The sequence below is a fragment of the Monodelphis domestica genome, chromosome 8 (assembly GCF_027887165.1).
Source record: "Monodelphis domestica isolate mMonDom1 chromosome 8, mMonDom1.pri, whole genome shotgun sequence".
NCBI classification, from domain to species: domain Eukaryota; kingdom Metazoa; phylum Chordata; class Mammalia; order Didelphimorphia; family Didelphidae; genus Monodelphis; species Monodelphis domestica.
In genome coordinates, this window is record NC_077234.1 from 12,231,609 (window position 1) to 12,248,545 (window position 16,937).

The 16,937-nt window shown below is 37.6% G+C and overlaps 1 protein-coding gene across 1 annotated transcript in view; it reads left to right on the forward strand.

Moving 5' to 3' along the window:
- Nucleotides 1-1,432: 1,432 nt before the first annotated feature.
- Nucleotides 1,433-16,937, forward strand: part of KNG1 (kininogen 1) — a 42,218-nt gene continuing 26,713 nt past the window's right edge. Inside the window, exon 1 of the mRNA XM_016425319.2 lies at nucleotides 1,433-1,894. Coding sequence (XP_016280805.2) covers nucleotides 1,712-1,894 — 183 coding nt within the window. The 5' untranslated portion in view covers nucleotides 1,433-1,711. The remainder of the gene's footprint in view (nucleotides 1,895-16,937) is intronic.

The window sequence follows — 16,937 nt, forward strand, 5'->3', positions numbered from 1 at the left end:
GGGGGTTCCTAAGAACAAGGAAAGTGAGAGAGTTACATAAGGAGTTCCTTCTGAGAGACTGTGCTTTTCTGGGAATGGCTCTGCCTCTTCCATTCTTCCTCCTCCATACCCTTCTTCTCCTTGATGTTTGGCCCTCCCAGGCTGGTTTTCTTTTATGGGGATGAGGGATTAGGTAGGAGGCTTAGAGGATAGGGCACATCTGACAGGACCTAGAGACTTCATTCCTGCTTCCAGTTGAATTGAATTATGCCACCAGAGGTTGCTATAGCCCTCAAGAAGGACCAAATTTCAACAAATTGACTGAAAGCCAAGAGACCCGAATTCTAGTTGCTGCTATTATACTCATTTTGGGTCTCTGTTTCTTCCTCTTGAAATGATGAGGCTGGACAAGGTATCCTGGAAGGTCTGTTCCAGTCTGACTGTCCTTTGGTCTGTAAGATTTGGGATCAATTTAACTCCATCCCAGGTCAACCTTTGTTTTGTTTTCCATCATCATGTCTACCTTATCTTGCATCTAAAAATTAGCAAAGATCTTTACTTCTGATCTTTCTTTCTTTTTAATTAATCCAAATTCTCTTCTGGCTTTGATGGTTCCATACTCCTAGACCTTCCCCCATATATTTTTCATTCTCTTTCACTCACTGCAGGGTTCTCCTTAATCAATAATGGACTTCTGAGGCCATCCATGACAGTTCTTACACTGTAGATTGAAGGGCCATGTGGAGAGGGCAGAGTGACTGCCCAAGAAACCTTGGTGAAAAATTCTGAGCTTTAGTGTGTTGGGCATCTGTCCTGGGACAAACTTCCCTCCTTCCATGTTCCTTGTAGGTCAACCTTTTCCAATAAGAGTTCAATGAACTTTCCTGTGTGACCTTGGGCGAGTCACTGGTGTCTTGGTTTTCTCTTTTGTAAGATTGAGGACTTGTACTAGATGATCTCAAAGGTCTCTTCCAGCTTTAACATGATTCTTAGGAGTAAGAAGGTGATTTCAGATTTCTAGCTCCTTCCCCACAAAGTGTATCCATCTGTTCATTAGAGAGGCTGATTTTCTACATCATAAACAATAAGATTTCTTAGATGTTAGAGAGGAGAAAAAAGTCAATCCCTAACATTTAGAGTATTTGAAGATTTGAAAAACTCATTGCACATCATCTTATTTATCCCCACGTGAAGTCGACACTACTATTTGCACCAAAAGTGTGAATGGCCTGGGGCTGCTCAGAGAGGAGGAGGTCCTGCCTCTGGGATTTTCCGAAAGCTGCCCACATTTGCTTTCAAGAGGCTTTCTGGGAAGCAGCTCTAACTTATCGGGGTGTTAGCAGAGCCTGGTCCCCCTGGCAGGGCAACAACCTCTGTGTTGCAATGATTTCAACATAAACTGTTTGGCTAAAGTGGGGAGGGGTGGAGCTTGGAGGGGACCAGTGGGGGTTATTCAGGCTCTCTGAGTCCTGCAGTGTCTGTAGCCCCAGGAATCTAGCCATGCCATCAGGGCAGAGCAATAAAGCTACTCCTATGTGATGACTGAAAAACAGAGACCAGCAGAAAAGAAGAGAGGAAGAAGGAGGAGGGAGCCTGGAGAAACACACACCCAGAGGACCCCATAGGAGGGGAGAGAAAGAGGAGCGCGGTAGAGGGAAGGATTTAGAGTCCCTATCTGCAGCCCGGGTCACACAATTCCCTCAGGAGCCGGAGAGGTGTTGGACAGCGCAAGATGAAGCTGGCTGTGGTCCTCCTGCTTGTTACCAGTCAGCTGAACGTCCAGGGAGAGTCTGAAGTCTCTTGCCAGGATAATGATGTCTTCCGAGCTATGGACGCGGCACTGACGGAATACAACAACCAAAAGACATCAGGCAACCAGTTTGTCCTGCACCAAATAATGGCGGTCTCCCTGACGGTGAGTGAGTGACCTTTTTGGCCACATCCTGGCCTCCGTTTACCGACTGTCCTGCCGTGGTGTAACAGGGGCCACCCCAGTGCTCCGCTAACGCCCCTCCATGCCTCAAAGGAAACATACCAATGTCCAACCCAATCATACCGCCCAAATCCACTCTTCTTTCTGTAATGGGCACAACCACCCTTCCAAGTACCCAAGTTTAGAAGCTGGCAGTTCTCTTCAGCTCCTCTCTCTCTCAGTTCACGTAGGTAAGCCGCCATCAAGTCTAATTGACTCGGCCTCCATAATTTCTCTTGCATTCCTCCCTTTCTATCCACTCACATGGCTTCCAGTCTACTTTGGCCCCTCTCATCTCTTTGATAGACTATTAATTACGCCACCTCACTGGAGTCCCGCCTTTCATTTTCTCTCCTCTCCATTCCTTCCTTTCCCCGTTACCAAAAGAATAATCTTCGAAAACAGGTCTGAACGTGGCACTTCCCACCAGAGAGAGTTTTCCTAGCTTGCTATTGCCTCTAGGATAGAATAGAAATTCCTCTGACTGGCTCTAAAACTTCCGGCACATTCTGATCCCTCTATTTTTCCAAGATAGTCCTCTTTTTACAGTCAGTGGTCTTAGCTTTTTCTGTATTTATTTATTAATTCAATCCTATGATTTTTGGTGTTCTTATTGATGTGGCCAATTATGCTGATAATTTCCCCAAAATTGAACCATTCTGGTATAAATCCCACCTGATGATAGCGTATGATATTTGTGATATATTGTTGTCATCTCCTTGCTATTATTTTATTTAATTTTTGTCACTGATATTCATTAAGAAAATTGGTTTATAGTTTTCTTTTCTGTGTTTGCTTTCCCAGGTTTAGGCATCATAATCATATTTGGGTCCTAAAAGGAATTTGGTAAAAGACCTTCACCTATTTTTAAAAATAGTTTATATAGTTTTAGAATTAGTTATTCCTTAAATGTTTGGAGAATTCACTTATAAATTTATATGGTTCTGTGAGTTTTTTTTTTTTAAGGGAGCAGTTAATGGCTTGTTTGAAGTCTTTTTCTATTGCTAGGGTTCAATTTCTCTTTCTAAGGTTACATAAGTCTATTATCTCTTCTTTTAATTTGGGCAGTTAATATTTTTGTAAATGTCCATTTTACTTAGATTTTAGTTTTCTTGGCATATAATTGGGAAAAATAACACCTAATAATTGCTTTAATTTCATCTTCATTGGTAGTGCATTTACCCTTTTCATTTTTTTAAACCCTTACCTTCCATATTGGAATCAATTCTGTGTATTAGCTCCAAGGCAGAAGAGTGGTAAGGGCTAGGCAATGGAGGTTAAGTGACTTGCCCAGGGTCACACAGCTGGGAAGTGTCTGAGGTCAGATTTGATCCTAGGACCTCTGAACTCTAGGCCTGGCTCTTAATCCACTGAGCAACCCATCTGCCCTTTTTTTTTTTTTTGATATAGTAATTGTTTTTCTTCTTTCTTTTTTAAAAAATCAAATCAAACAAAAAAAATCAAATCAACCAATGGTTTATCTATTTTGTCCCCACCCCCCATAAAACCGGCTCAGTTTTATTTGTTAATTCAATGGGATTTTTTACATTCAATTTCATTAATCATTCATTTGATTTTTTCAGCATTTCCATTCAGTTGTATATATTTAAAAAATTATTATTATTATTTTTTAAATCCCTTACCTTTCATCTTAAAAACAACACTGGGTATTGGTTTCAAGGCAGGAGAGCAGTAAGGAATGAGCAATGCCAGTAAAGTGACTTGCCCAGGGTCACACAGCTAGGAAATATCTAAAGTCACTTTTGAACTCAGGATCTTGCATCTGTATGTCTTACTCTCAACCCACTGAGTCAGCTAGCTGCCCCCAAATTAGTTCTTTTCCTAATTTTTTTAGTTGCTTGTCTAATTCATTGATCTGCTCTTTCTTTCTTTTATTGATGTACACATTGATAGATTTAAATTTTTCCCCACGTATTGCTTTGACTGCATCTCACAAATTTTGGAAAGTGGTCTCATGATCATTCTCTTTAATGAAATTGTTGATTGTTTCTATGATTTGCTGTTTGACTCATTCATTCTTTAGGACTTGATTCTTTGATTTTGAATTAACTTCTAATTTATGCTTCCATGGCCCTTGATTAAATGAATTTTTTTATTGAATGATGGTCTGAAAAGTGGTCATTTAATATTTCTACTTTTCTGCATTTGGTTGGAGATTTTTATGCCCTAACAGATGATTAATTTCTTAAAGGTGCCATGCACAGAGTAAAAAAGGTATACTCCTTTCTATTACCACCGTCTTCTCCAGAGATCTGTCATATCTAACTTTTCTAAGGTTCTATTCATCTCCTTGACTTCTTTGCTATATATTTAATAGTTATATTTATGTAGCTGTGATGGGGGAAGTTTGAGATTCCTCATTAGTATAGTTTTACTTCCACAATTCATGTAATTTGTCCTTTAAAAATTTGGATGCTATCCCATTTGGTTCATAATTTTTAGTATTGTTATTACCTCATTGTCTGTGGTGTCTTTTATTTTTTATTTTATTTTTTATAAACCTCACCTTCTGTCTTGGAATTAATACTGTACATTGGTTCTAAGGCAACAGAGTGGTAAGGGCTAGGCAATGGGGATTAAGTGACTTGCCCAGGATCACACAGCTGGGAAGTGTCTGAGGCCAGATTTGAACCTAGGACCTCCCGTCTCTAGGCCTGTCTCCCAGTCCACTGAGCTACCCAGCTGCCCCTTATGGTGTCTTTTAGTAAGATGTAGTTTTCCTGCTTATTCCATCTTTTCTGAAATCATGACTGCTACCTTTGCCTTTTTAACTTCAGCTGCTGCTTGACAGATTTTGTTTCAGCCCCTTGTTTTAATTGTGGGTACGTCCTTCCATTTCAAGTATGTTTCTTAAAAAAACAACATATTATTGAATTCTTATTTCTTATCCATTCTGCTATCTGCTTCCTGTTCATCTCATTCACAATTAGTTATGATTAATATCTTTGCATTTCTTTCCATTTCTGTTTTCTTCTGGTTATCCTTCCCCCACCCCCTCTTTTTATCCTGGACCTCTTCTGTCTTTCTCTCATTCTCTTTTCTTCTTGCTTCCCTGTTGGGTTAGAGAGAATATACATATACATTTCCCTCTTAAAACTGATTTTCGATGTGAGTGAAGTTCAAGTGTTTCCTACTCCCCTCCCACCATTTCCCCTTCCAATGTAAAAGCTCTTTCTTGCATGCCTCTTTTATGTGAGATAATTTTTCTGATTCTTCCTTTTCCTTCCCCCTTCTCTCACAGTATACTTCTTTCTTAGCTATCTATTTTTCTTTATCCTCCTATATCATCACACCCTCTTTCTAGGTAGAACCCTTCTAACTGCCCTTAGAAGATAGGTATCATCTTCCTATATCGAAAAGTAAAAGAATAACCTTACAGAGTCACCTATGGTTTTTTTTTATACATTTACCTTTTTTTTTGTGCTTCTCTTGAATCATATTTCAAAATCAAAATTTCCACTCATCTCTGGTATTTTGATCAGAAAAGCTTGAAAGTATTCTACATCATTAAATATCTATTTTTTCCCTTGAAGAATTATTTTCATTTTTGCTGTGTAGTTTTCTTGGTTGCAATCCCAGTCTTTTTGCCTTGTGGAATGTTGTATGTCAAGCCTTAGATACTTTAATGTGGTAGCTGCTAAACCATGTATAATCCTGACAATGGCTCCATGATATTTGAATGATTTCTTTCTGACTGAAGCATTTTCTCTTTGGCAAAGGAGTTCTGGTATTTGGCTATAATGTTTTTGGGAGTTTTCATTTTGGGATTTCTTTCAAGTAATGAGTGGTGGATTTTTTCCCCAGTTTCTGTCTTATCCTCTGGTTCAAGGCTATTGGGGCAGTTTTCCTTGATAATTTCTTGAAATATGATGTTTATATTCTTTCTTTGATCATGATTTCAGGTGATCCAATAATATTTAAATTATCTCTCCTAAATTTCTTTTCTAAGTAAGTTTTTTCTCCAATGATACATTTCATATTTTCTTCTATTTTTTCATTCTTTTGATTTTTGTTGTTTTTTGATTTCTCATATGGAATCATTAGCTTCCACTTGCCAGTTTTATTTTTTAAGAAATTATTTTCTTCAGTTACCTTTTGCACCTCTTTTTTCCTTTGGCCCAATTTTATTTTTTAAGTTGTTTCCTTCAATATTTTTGTGCCTTTTTTTTACTAAGCTGTTAATTGTTTTTCCACAATTTTCTTCTCTTGCTTTCATTTAATTATCTAATGTTTCCTCTATGACTCTTATTTGATTTTGAAAATCCTTTTTGAGCTTTTCTAGGAATCCTTGTTGAGTGTGTGTCCAGTTAACATTTTTATTTGAGAGTTCTTTCTGGTACCCATCCCTGAATCAATAAATAGTCCAATATAGGTTATGCCAGTGCTGGCACGTACTATATATTTCCATATTGCTTATGCAATGGCAAAAGACACATTGCACATATAATAAAAAATTCATGAAGGGAAAAAAGTGGAAGATATTATGCTTTGATCTGCAATCAGATCCCAACAGTTCCTTCTTTGGTTGTAGATAGCATTTTTCATCATGGGTCCCTTCTGTATAACTTTTTAAAAAAATTTCATAATATTTTATTTGATCATTTCCATGCATTATTCATTAAAGACAAAGATCATTTTCTTTTCCTCCCCCCCACCCCCCATAGCCGAGCGTGATTCCACTGGGTATCACATGTGTTGTTGATTCGAACCCATTGCCATGTTGTTAATATTTGCATTAGGGTGTTCGTTTAGAGTCTCTCCTCTGTCTTGTCCCCTCAAGCGCTGTATTCAGGCAGTTGCTTTTCCTCAGTGTTTCCACTCTCACAGTTTGTCCTCTGCTTATGAATAGTGTTTTTTCTCCTAGATAGATCCCTGCAGATTGTTCAGGGACATTACACCGTCACTAATGGAGAAGTCCATTACGTTTGATTATACCACAGTGTATTAGTCTCTGTGTACAATGTTCTCCTGGTTCTGCTCCTCTCGCTCTGCATCACTTCCTGGAGGTTGTTCCAGTCTCCATGGAATTCCTCCAGTTCATTATTCCTTTGAGCACAATAGTATTCCATCACCAACATATACCACAATTTGTTCAGCCTTTCCTCAATTGAAGGGCATCCCCTCATTTTCCAATTTTTGGCCACCACAAAGGGCGCAGCTATGAATATTCTTGTACAAATCTTTTTCTCCATTATCTCTTTGGGGTACAAACCCAGCAGTGCTATGGCTGGATCAAAGGGCAGACAGTCTTTTATCACCCTTTGGGCATAGTTCCAAATTGCCCTCCAGAATGGTTGGATCAGTTGACAACTCCACCAGCAATGAATTAGTGTCCCTACTTTGCCACATCCCCTCCAGCATTCATTACTTTCCATAGCTGTCATGTTAGCCAATCTGCTAGGTGTGAGGTGATACCTCAGAGTTGTTTTGATTTGCATCTCTCTGATTATAAGAGATATAGAACACTTTTTCATGTGCTTATTAATAGTTTTGATTTCTTTGGCTGAGAACTGCCTGTTCATGTCCCTTGCCCATTTATCAACTGGAGAATGGCTTGATTTTATGTACAATAATTGATTTAGCTCTTTGTAAATTTGAGTAATAAAACCTTTATCAGAGGTTTTTATGAAGATTGTTTCCCAATTTGTTGCTTGCCTTCTGATTTTAGTTATACTGGTTTTGTTTGTACAAAAGCTTTTTAATTTGATGTAGTCCAAATTATTTATTTTACATTTTATGATTTTTTCTATGTCTTGCTTGGTTTTAAAGTCTTTCCCCTCCCAAAGGTCTGACATGTATACTATTCTGTGTTTACCCAATTTACTTATGGTTTCCTTCTTTATGTTTAAGTCATTCAACCATTTTGAATTTATCTTGGTGTAGGGTGTGAGGTGTTGATCAATTCCTAATCTCTCCCACACTGTCTTCCAATTTTACCAGCAGTTTTTATCGAATAGTGGATTTTTGTCCCAAAAGCTGGGATCTTTGGGTTTATCGTATACTGTCTTGCTGAGGTCGCTTTCCCCCAGTCTATTCCACTGATCCTCCTTTCTGTCTCTTAGCCAGTACCAAATTGTTTTGATGACCGCTGCTTTGTAATATAGTTTGAGGTCTGGGACTGCAAGGGCCCCCTCATTTGTGTTTTTTTTTCATTATTTCCCTGGATATCCTTGATCTTTTGTCATTCCAAATGAACTTTGTTATGGTGTTTTCTAAATCAGTAAAGAAATTTTTTGGGAGTTCCATGGGTATGGCACTAAATAGATAGATAAGTATGGGTAGGATGGTCATTTTTATTATATTGGCTCGTCCTATCCATGAGCAGTTAATGTTTTTCCAATTGCTCAAGTCTAGTTTTAATTGTGTGGAGAGTGTTTTGTAGTTGTGTTCATATAGTTCCTGTGTTTGTCTCGGGAGATAGATTCCTAATTATTTTATTTTGTCTAAGGTGATTTTGAATGGGATTTCTCTTTCTAGTTTTTGCTGCTGAGCTGTGTTGGAGATATATAGAAATGCTGATGACTTATGTGGGTTTATTTTGTATCCTGCAACTTTGCCAAAGTTGTTGATTATTTCAATTAGCTTTTTGGTTGAATCTCTAGGATTCTTTAAGTAGACCATCATGTCATCTGCAAAGAGTGATAACTTGGTCTCCTCCTTGCCTATTTTGATGCCTTCAATTTCTTTTTTTTTCTCTAATTGCTACTGCTAGTGTTTCTAGTACAATGTCAAATAGTTGAGGTGATAATGGGCATCCTTGTTTCACTCTTGATCTTATTGGGAATGGATTTAGTTTATCCCCATTGCAGATGATATTAGCTGTTGGTTTTAGATATATACCATTTATTATTTTTAGGAACGACCCTTCTATTCCTATGCTTTCTAGTGTTTTTAGTAGGAATGGGTGTTGTATTTTATCAAAGGCTTTTTCTGCATCTATTGAGATAATCATGTGGTTCTTGTTGGTTTCCTTGTTGACGTGGTCAATTATGTGGATGGTTTTCCTAATATTGAACCAGCCCTGCATCCCTGGTATAAATCCTACTTGATCATGGTGGATGACCCTTTTGATCACTTGCTGGAGTCTTTTTGCTAGTATCCTATTTAAGATTTTTGCATCTATATTCATTAGGGAGATTGGTCTATAGTTTTCTTTCTCTGGTTTTGACCTGCCTGGTTTTGGAATCAGTACCATGCTTGTGTCATAAAAGGAATTTGGTAGAACTCCTTCTTTGCTTATTATGTCAAATAGTTTGTATAGTATTGGAGTTAGCTGTTTTCTGAACGTTTGATAGAATTCACTGGTAAAGCCATTAGGCCCTGGGGATTTTTTCTTAGGAAGTTCTTTGATGGCCTGTTGGATTTCATTTTTCTGATATGGGATTATTTAAGAATTCTATTTCTTCTTCTGTTAGTCTAGGCAGTTTGTATTTTTGTATATGTTCATCCATATCACCTAAATTGGTGTATTTATTGCCATATTGTTGGGCAAAGTAATTTTTAATGATTGCCTTAATTTTCTCTTTATCAGAGGTGATGTCCCCTTTTTCATCTTTGATGCTGTTAATTTGCTTTTCTTCCTTCCTTTTTAAAATTAGATTGACCAGTACTTTGTCTATTTTGTTTGTTTTTTCAAAGTATCAGCTTCTTGTCTTATTTATTAAATCAATAGTTCTATCACTTTCGATTTTATTAATTTCTCCCTTAATTTTTAGGATTTCTAGTTTGGTTTTCTGCTGGGGGTTTTTAATTTGATCATTTTTGAGTTTTTTTATTTGCATTTCCAATTGATTGATCTCTGCTCTCCCTAGTTTGTTAATATATGCACTCAGGGATATGAATTTACCTCTGATTACTGCTTTGGCTGCATCCCAAAAGGTTTGAAATGATGTCTCACCATTGTCATTTTCCTCGATGAAATTATTAATTGTTTCTATGATTTCTTCTCTAACTATCTGATTTTGGAGTATCATATTGTTTAATTTCCATTTAGTTTTTGATTTGGTTTTCCATGTACCATTACTGATCATTATTTTTATTGCCTTGTGGTCTGAAAAAGGTTGCATTTATTATTTCTGCTTTTTTGCATTTGTGTGCCATGTTTCTGTGACCTAATGTATGGTCAATCTGTGTGAATGTGCCATGTGGTGCTGAGAAGAAGGTGTATTCTTTTTTATTCCTATTTATTTTTCTCCATATGTCTATTAATTCTAATTTTTCTAAGATTTCATTCACTTTTTACCTCTTTCTTATTTATTTTTTGATTTGATTTATCTAAATTTGATAATGGTTGGTTCAAGTCTCCCACTAATATGGTTTTACTGTCTATTTCTTCCTTCAATTCTCCTAGTTTCTCCATTAGAAATTTGGGTGCTATATTATTTGGTGCATACAGGTTGATTAGTGATATTTCCTCATTATCTAAAGTCCCTTTTAACAAAATATATTTACCTTCCCTATCCCTTTTGATCAGGTCTATTTTTGCTTTGGCTTTATCAGATATCATGATTGCCACTCCTGCCTTCTTTCTGTCAGTTGAGGCCCAGAAGGTCTTACTCCATCCTTTAACTCTGACCTTGTGGGTGTCTACCCACCTCATGTGTGTTTCTTGAAGACAACACATGGTAGGGTTTTGGATTCTAATCCATTCTGCTATTCGTCTACGTTTTATGGGTGAGTTCATCCCATTCACGTTCAAAGTTTTGACTGTCACTTGTGGACTCCCTGGCATTTTGATATCCTTCCCTAATTCTAACCTTTCTTCTTCAGCTCTACCTTTTAGTCCAGTGATTTACTTTAAATCAGTCCCCCTTGTACTTCCCTTTCCACCCCTCTCCCTTCTTATTCCCTCCCTTATTTTCCCCTGTAGTCTTTTTAAAATTCCCCCCTCCCCTCCTTTGTACTGCTTCCCTCCCCACCAGTCTGTTTTTTACCCTTCTACACCCCTATAGGGCGCAAATCTATTCTCTTCCCCAGTGGGCTGGATTGTTCTTCCCTTTTTGGGTCAGTTTCATAGTACGTAAGAGTTGAGCATTTCCTGTCTCCAACCTCTTTACCCTTCCAGTGTATCGATGTTCTCCCCCTCCCTCAATGAGCTTCTTTGTGACATATAAATTTACCCCCATTTGTTTCTTTTCCCATTTCTTTTAGTCATAACCTCTTTTCTTTTTTAGCTTTAGTCATGTATATATATATACATACACATGTATATGTATTTATGCATGCATATATCTATATACCTATTTATGTCTTGTCCTTTCATCCTATACAGCTTGTCACTGTTCCCTCTGAGTGTAGTTCTTCTAGCTGCTCAGGTGATAGCAACATTTTTAAGAGTTGCCAATGACCTCTTTTCTTATAGGGATACATATCATTTTAACTTATTGAGTCTCTTAAAAATTTTTTTGTTGTTGTTTCCCCTCTTTTTTAATTACCTTTTGATGATTCTCTTGAGTTCTGTGGTTGGACTTCCAATTTTCTGTTCAGGTCTGGTCTTTTATTTATTTATGAATTTATTTTTGAATATTTTTATTTATGAATGCTTGGAACTCTTCTGTTGTGTTAAATGACCATATTTCCCCTGTAAGAATATAATCAGTTTGGATGGGTATTTTATTCTTGGCTGTAGACATAGTTCCCTTGCTTTCCGGAATATCGTATTCCATGCCTTTCAGTCCTTCAGTGTGGATGCAGACAGATCCTGTGTTATCCTCACTGTGTTTCCATGGTATCTGAATGGCTTCTTCTTGGCAGCTTGTAATATCTGTTCTTTCATCTGATTGTTTTTGAATTTGGCTATAACATTTCTTGGTGCTGTCAGTTGGGGATTAAATACAGGGGGTGATCTGTGGATTCTTTCAATCTCCACTTTCCCCTCTTGTTCTAGGATCTTGGGACAGTTTTCCTGGATAATTTCCTCTAGTATTATGTCCAGGCTTTTTCTTTTTGTCTCTTCTTGAACGATTTTCTAAATTATCTGTTTTGTGAATGAGATGCTTCACATTTTCCTCAATTTTTTCATTCTTTTTGTTTTGTTTTATAGTGTCCTGCTGCCTTGTGAGGTCACTTGATTCTAGTTGTTTTACTCTGGTTCTTAAAGATTGGATTTCATCTCTGGCTTTTTGGTTGTCTTTTTCCTTCTGGTCTGATTTTCTTTGAAGATCGTCTTTCATCCTCTTTACCTTGTCTTTCATCTCCTTTGTCTCATCTTTCATCTCCTTTGCCTCATTTTCCAGCTGGATGATTTTGGCTTTCAGGACACTATTTTCTTGTTTTAGTTCAAGTGCCTCTGTTTCCAGATGACTTATCTTAATTTTTAAGTTTTTTCCCCAATTGTCTTCAGCCTCTTTTAGTTGTGTTTTGAGTTCTTCCACAGCCTGTATCCATTCGCTGGGATTTCTGGTTTATCATTTGCTGATCTCTCCCCCTCTGTTCCATTTGCTGAGTAGTAGCTGTCTATTGTAGTTTCTTTCTTCTGTTTCTGTTGTTTGTTCAAATTCACCCCTTCTTTACTCCCCGTATTTGTCTGTACTCTTGTTCCTCTCATTTTTTTTTTTGTTTTTTGGGGACTTATATCAGTCTACCCTCTTGGAGTTTTAACAGAAGATCTCTTGGTATAATCTCTGGGGGAGGGTTGTTGGGGGTTTGAGCTTTCCTGTCCTCTGGAGGCTTTTGATTGGCTTAAAGTCCAACAGTCAATGAGGATGGATGGGGAGCCTGGGCTTCCCTGCATTCTGGAGACTTTTGATGGGATTGAGTTCAGCTTAGTTGGGCTGGGTTTACTCTGAGTTTTAAACTTCCTGGATGGCTGGAGCAAATATGGAGGATTTCCAAAGCTCTGGCCAGGCTGCCAGGTCTATGCTCCTTCTAGGCTGCCATCTTGACTCCACCTCTAGGTTTCAGTTTTTTCGGAAGACCCTGCTCTCTAAGGGGGGAGGGGTCGTGGCTTGCCTGGGCTCTGAGGGCTCCTGATGGGATTAGGTTCACCTGGTTTGGGCCGAATGAGCCCTGAAGCAAAACAACCTCCTCCTCCACAGTCTGTGTTGAATGCCCGGAGACTGGCCTGGTTTACTTTCAAGGTAAGCTCTTTGGAGCAACCCCTTTGCCAGCCCTGAGTTTTCTGTACTTTCAGTAGCTCTGAGGGCTCCTGATGGGATTGGGTTCAGCTGGTGCCCTAAAGCTGGGACCTCCCTTGAGACTCAGATGGAAGGACCCAGCCAGGGGTCTACAGGCTTCCCCCTTCTCTCTATGTTTCCCTGCCTTCTGTGTTGGGCATCCCAGAGATTGGCTCAGGTTGCTTTCAAGGTGAGTCCTCAGAACGCTGAGGTTCCCGCTGCTGCCATGGGCTCAGCACTCTGGGTTGGGGGGATGGGTCCTGGGACCTTCCTTCTGCCTACCCCTTAGATCTGAGTGATCTAGGGTTCTGGCTTTTGGGGTGCGGCACCTTTTGATCCAGGTCCAGGAGGAGGGTTCCCCAGGTCTATCCTGTTGTTCAGCTTGAATTTTGGTGTCCTAGGAGCACTCTGTTTGCGATTGGTAAGGAAGGGTTTCCGAGGTCTGAACTTTCGCTGCTTCTACACCGCCATCTTGACCGGAAGTGTCCCCTTCTGTATATCTTGGGAACATGCTTGGCTAATAATAGTTTAGACATTCACAGCTGATCATTATATGTTATTTCTGTTGCTTTATACATTGCTCTCTCAGTTCTACTTACTTTACTTTTCATTAGTTTGTATGTCTTTCCATTTTTTCCTGAACTCATCCTGTTCATCATTTCTTATAACACAATAGTATTCCATTACAACCACATACCACACCTTGTTCATCCCTTCCCCAAGTTATGGACAACCCCTCAGTTTTGAATGCTTTGCCACTACAAAAAGAATTTCTAAAAATATTTTTATGAGGGTAGTTCCTTTCCTTTTATTTCTGATCTTTTTGGGATCTAGACCCAGCGGTGGTATTTCTGGGTCAAAGGGTATGCATAGTTTGATGACCCTTTGAGTCATGATCCACATTGCTCTCCAGAATGGTTGTATCAGCTCACAGTTCCACCAATAGTGTATCAGTGTCCCAATTTTCTCATATCCCCTCCAACATTTATCATTTTCATTTTTGGTTTTCATTTTCATTTTGGTCATGTTAGATAATCTGAAAGGTGTGAGGTGGTATCTCAGAGTTTTTTTAATTTGCATTTTTCTAATCAATAGTCATTTGGAACATTTTTTTATATGATTATGGATTATTTCAATTTCTTCCTCTGAGAACTGCCTGTTTATATCCTTTGGCAATTTTAAATTTAGGGAATGTGTTGTAGTCTTATAAATTGATCTCAATATACTTGAGAAATGAGATCTTTGTCAAAGATACTTGCTATACAATTTCTTCAAAAATTTGTTGTTTCCCTTCCTATCTTGATTGTATTGGTTTTGTTTATACAAAACCTTTTTAAATTTAATGTGATCCAAATTGTCTATCTCATTTTACATAATATTCTCTATGTCTTATTTGGTAATATATTTTCCCCTTATTCATGAGTCTGACAGATATGCTTTTCTGTATTCCCTAATTTGTCTATGGTGTCACCCTTCATTTCTAGATCAATTATCCATTTTGACTCTATTCTTAGGTATATGGAGTGAAATGTTGGTTTATGCCTAGTTTCTGATGTAGTGTTTTCCAATTTTCCCAGCAATCTTTGTCAAATAATGAATTCTTTCCCCAAATGCTTATTGAAATGGTTTATTGAGCACTAAATTGCTATGGAAATTTACTACCTAACCTATTCCATTGATCCACTACTCTATTTCTTTTTTTTTTAAAGCCCTTACCTTCTATCTTAGAATCAATACTGGATATTGGTTCTAAGGCAGAAGACTGGTAAAGGCTAGGCAATGGGGGTTAAGTGACTTGCCCAGGGTCACACAGCTAGGTAGTGTTTAAGGCCATATTTGAACCCAGGACTTCCCAGCTCTTGGGCCTGACTCTCAATCCACTGAGCCACCCAGCTGGCTCCCACTACTCTATTTCTTAGCTAGTACCAAATTGTTTTGATGATTAACACCTTATAGTATAGTTTAAAATCTGGTTTGCCTGGGCATTCATTCTTCCTTCATATTTTTCATTGGTTCTTTTGATATTTTTTATTTTTGTTCTTCTAGATTAATTTTATTACTATTTTTTCTAGTTCTATGAGATATTTTTTGAGTAGTTTGATATGGAACTGAATAGGTAAATTAATTTAGTTAGGATTGTCATTCTCATTATATTAACTTGTCCTATGCATGAGGAATTAATGCTTTTCCAATTGTTTTGGTATTTATTTGTGTGAAAAGTGATGGTTGATGGTCTTGTTTTGTTAGGCATGACTCCAGGTAATTTATATTGTCTACAGTTATTTTTAATGGCATCTCCTTTTCTATTTTGTGCTGTTGAGCTTTGTTGGTGGTCAATAGAAAGGCTAATGATTTATGTGGGTTTATTTCTTATCTTGAGACTTTCCTGTAGTTGTTAATTATTCCTATTAATTTTTTTGTTTCTCTTGGTTTACTATCATATTATCTACAAAGAGTGATGATTTTATTTCCTTGTTGTATATTATAATCCCTTCAATTTATCCTTCTGTTGTTATTACTCTAGCGAGCAATTTGAGTACAATAATTAGCAGTGGTTATAATGGGCATCCTTGCTTCACCTCTAATATTATTAGGAAGGTTTTAGTTTATTCTGATTATAGATAATGCTAGCTGATGGTTTTAGATTTATGCCATTTATTACTTTAAGGAAAGCTTCATTTATTACAGTGTTTTCTAATTTTTAAAAAATATGGAATGGGTATTATAGTTTGTCAAAAGCTTTCCCCATATCTATCAAAATATATGATTTATATTGTTTTGTTATTGATATGATCAATTCTGCTAATAGTTTTCCTACTTCTGAATCATCCCTGTACTCCTGATATAAAACCCACCTGATCATGGTGTATAATACTTGTGATTTAATGCTGTAATCTCCTTGATAATATTTTATTAAATTTTTTTTTTATCAATGTTCATTAGAGAGATTGTCCATGGTTTTCTTTCTCTGTTTTAACTCTTCCTGGTTTAAGTATCAGTATCATATTTGGGTCACAGAAAGAGTTTGGAAGAATTCCTTCTCCTATTTTTCCAAATAGTTTATGTAGTATTGGAGTTAGTTTTTCTTTTATTGTTTGGTAGAATTCATGTATAAATCTATCTGGCCCTGGAGCCTTTTTCTTAGGGAATTCTTTGATGGTTTGTTCAATTTCATTTTCTGTGATAGAGTTGTTTAAATTTTTATTTTCTCTTTTGTTCATCTGGTTCGTTTATTTTTGTAAATATTCACCTATTTCACTTAGATGATTAGATTTATTGGCATATAGTTGGGCAAACACAATGGATTTTTATAGCTGGGTTCTTTTTTTTTCTATTGTTGTTTGCTCATTTTTCCATCCCATTTATTATTGATTTGGAACTTTGTGTTAATGTTGGAGTCTATTGCCTCCGTGTGTGTGTGTGTGTGTGTGTGTGTGTGTGTGTGTGTGTGTGTGTGTGTGTGATTGTCTTAAGGTTCAGACTTTTTCAAACAGTTGTTTTCAGAGCTAGTGCTGCTCTCATGGCATACTACCCTTGGGACTGCAAGTGATATTGCTCCTATTCCTTCTTGGAATATCTGGTCCTGCATCCTGTGCTAGCACAGAGGTCTTCTTTAGTCTCTTTCTGACCAGTTGCCAGGTCCCCTTACTGTCTCCAGCTTGTGAGCTCCCAAAGCTGCTACTGCCACTTCTGTCATGACCACCCAGCCCTACCACTGATGCTTATCCATCCTTTCCCCAGGCCACAGATCTCTCTTTCCAACCTCCCATGTTGTCTTGGACTAGAATTTTTCCACTCTGATTTTTTTATTGACTGCCCCTTCAAAATTCAATTTGAGGCTTTGTTTTAAA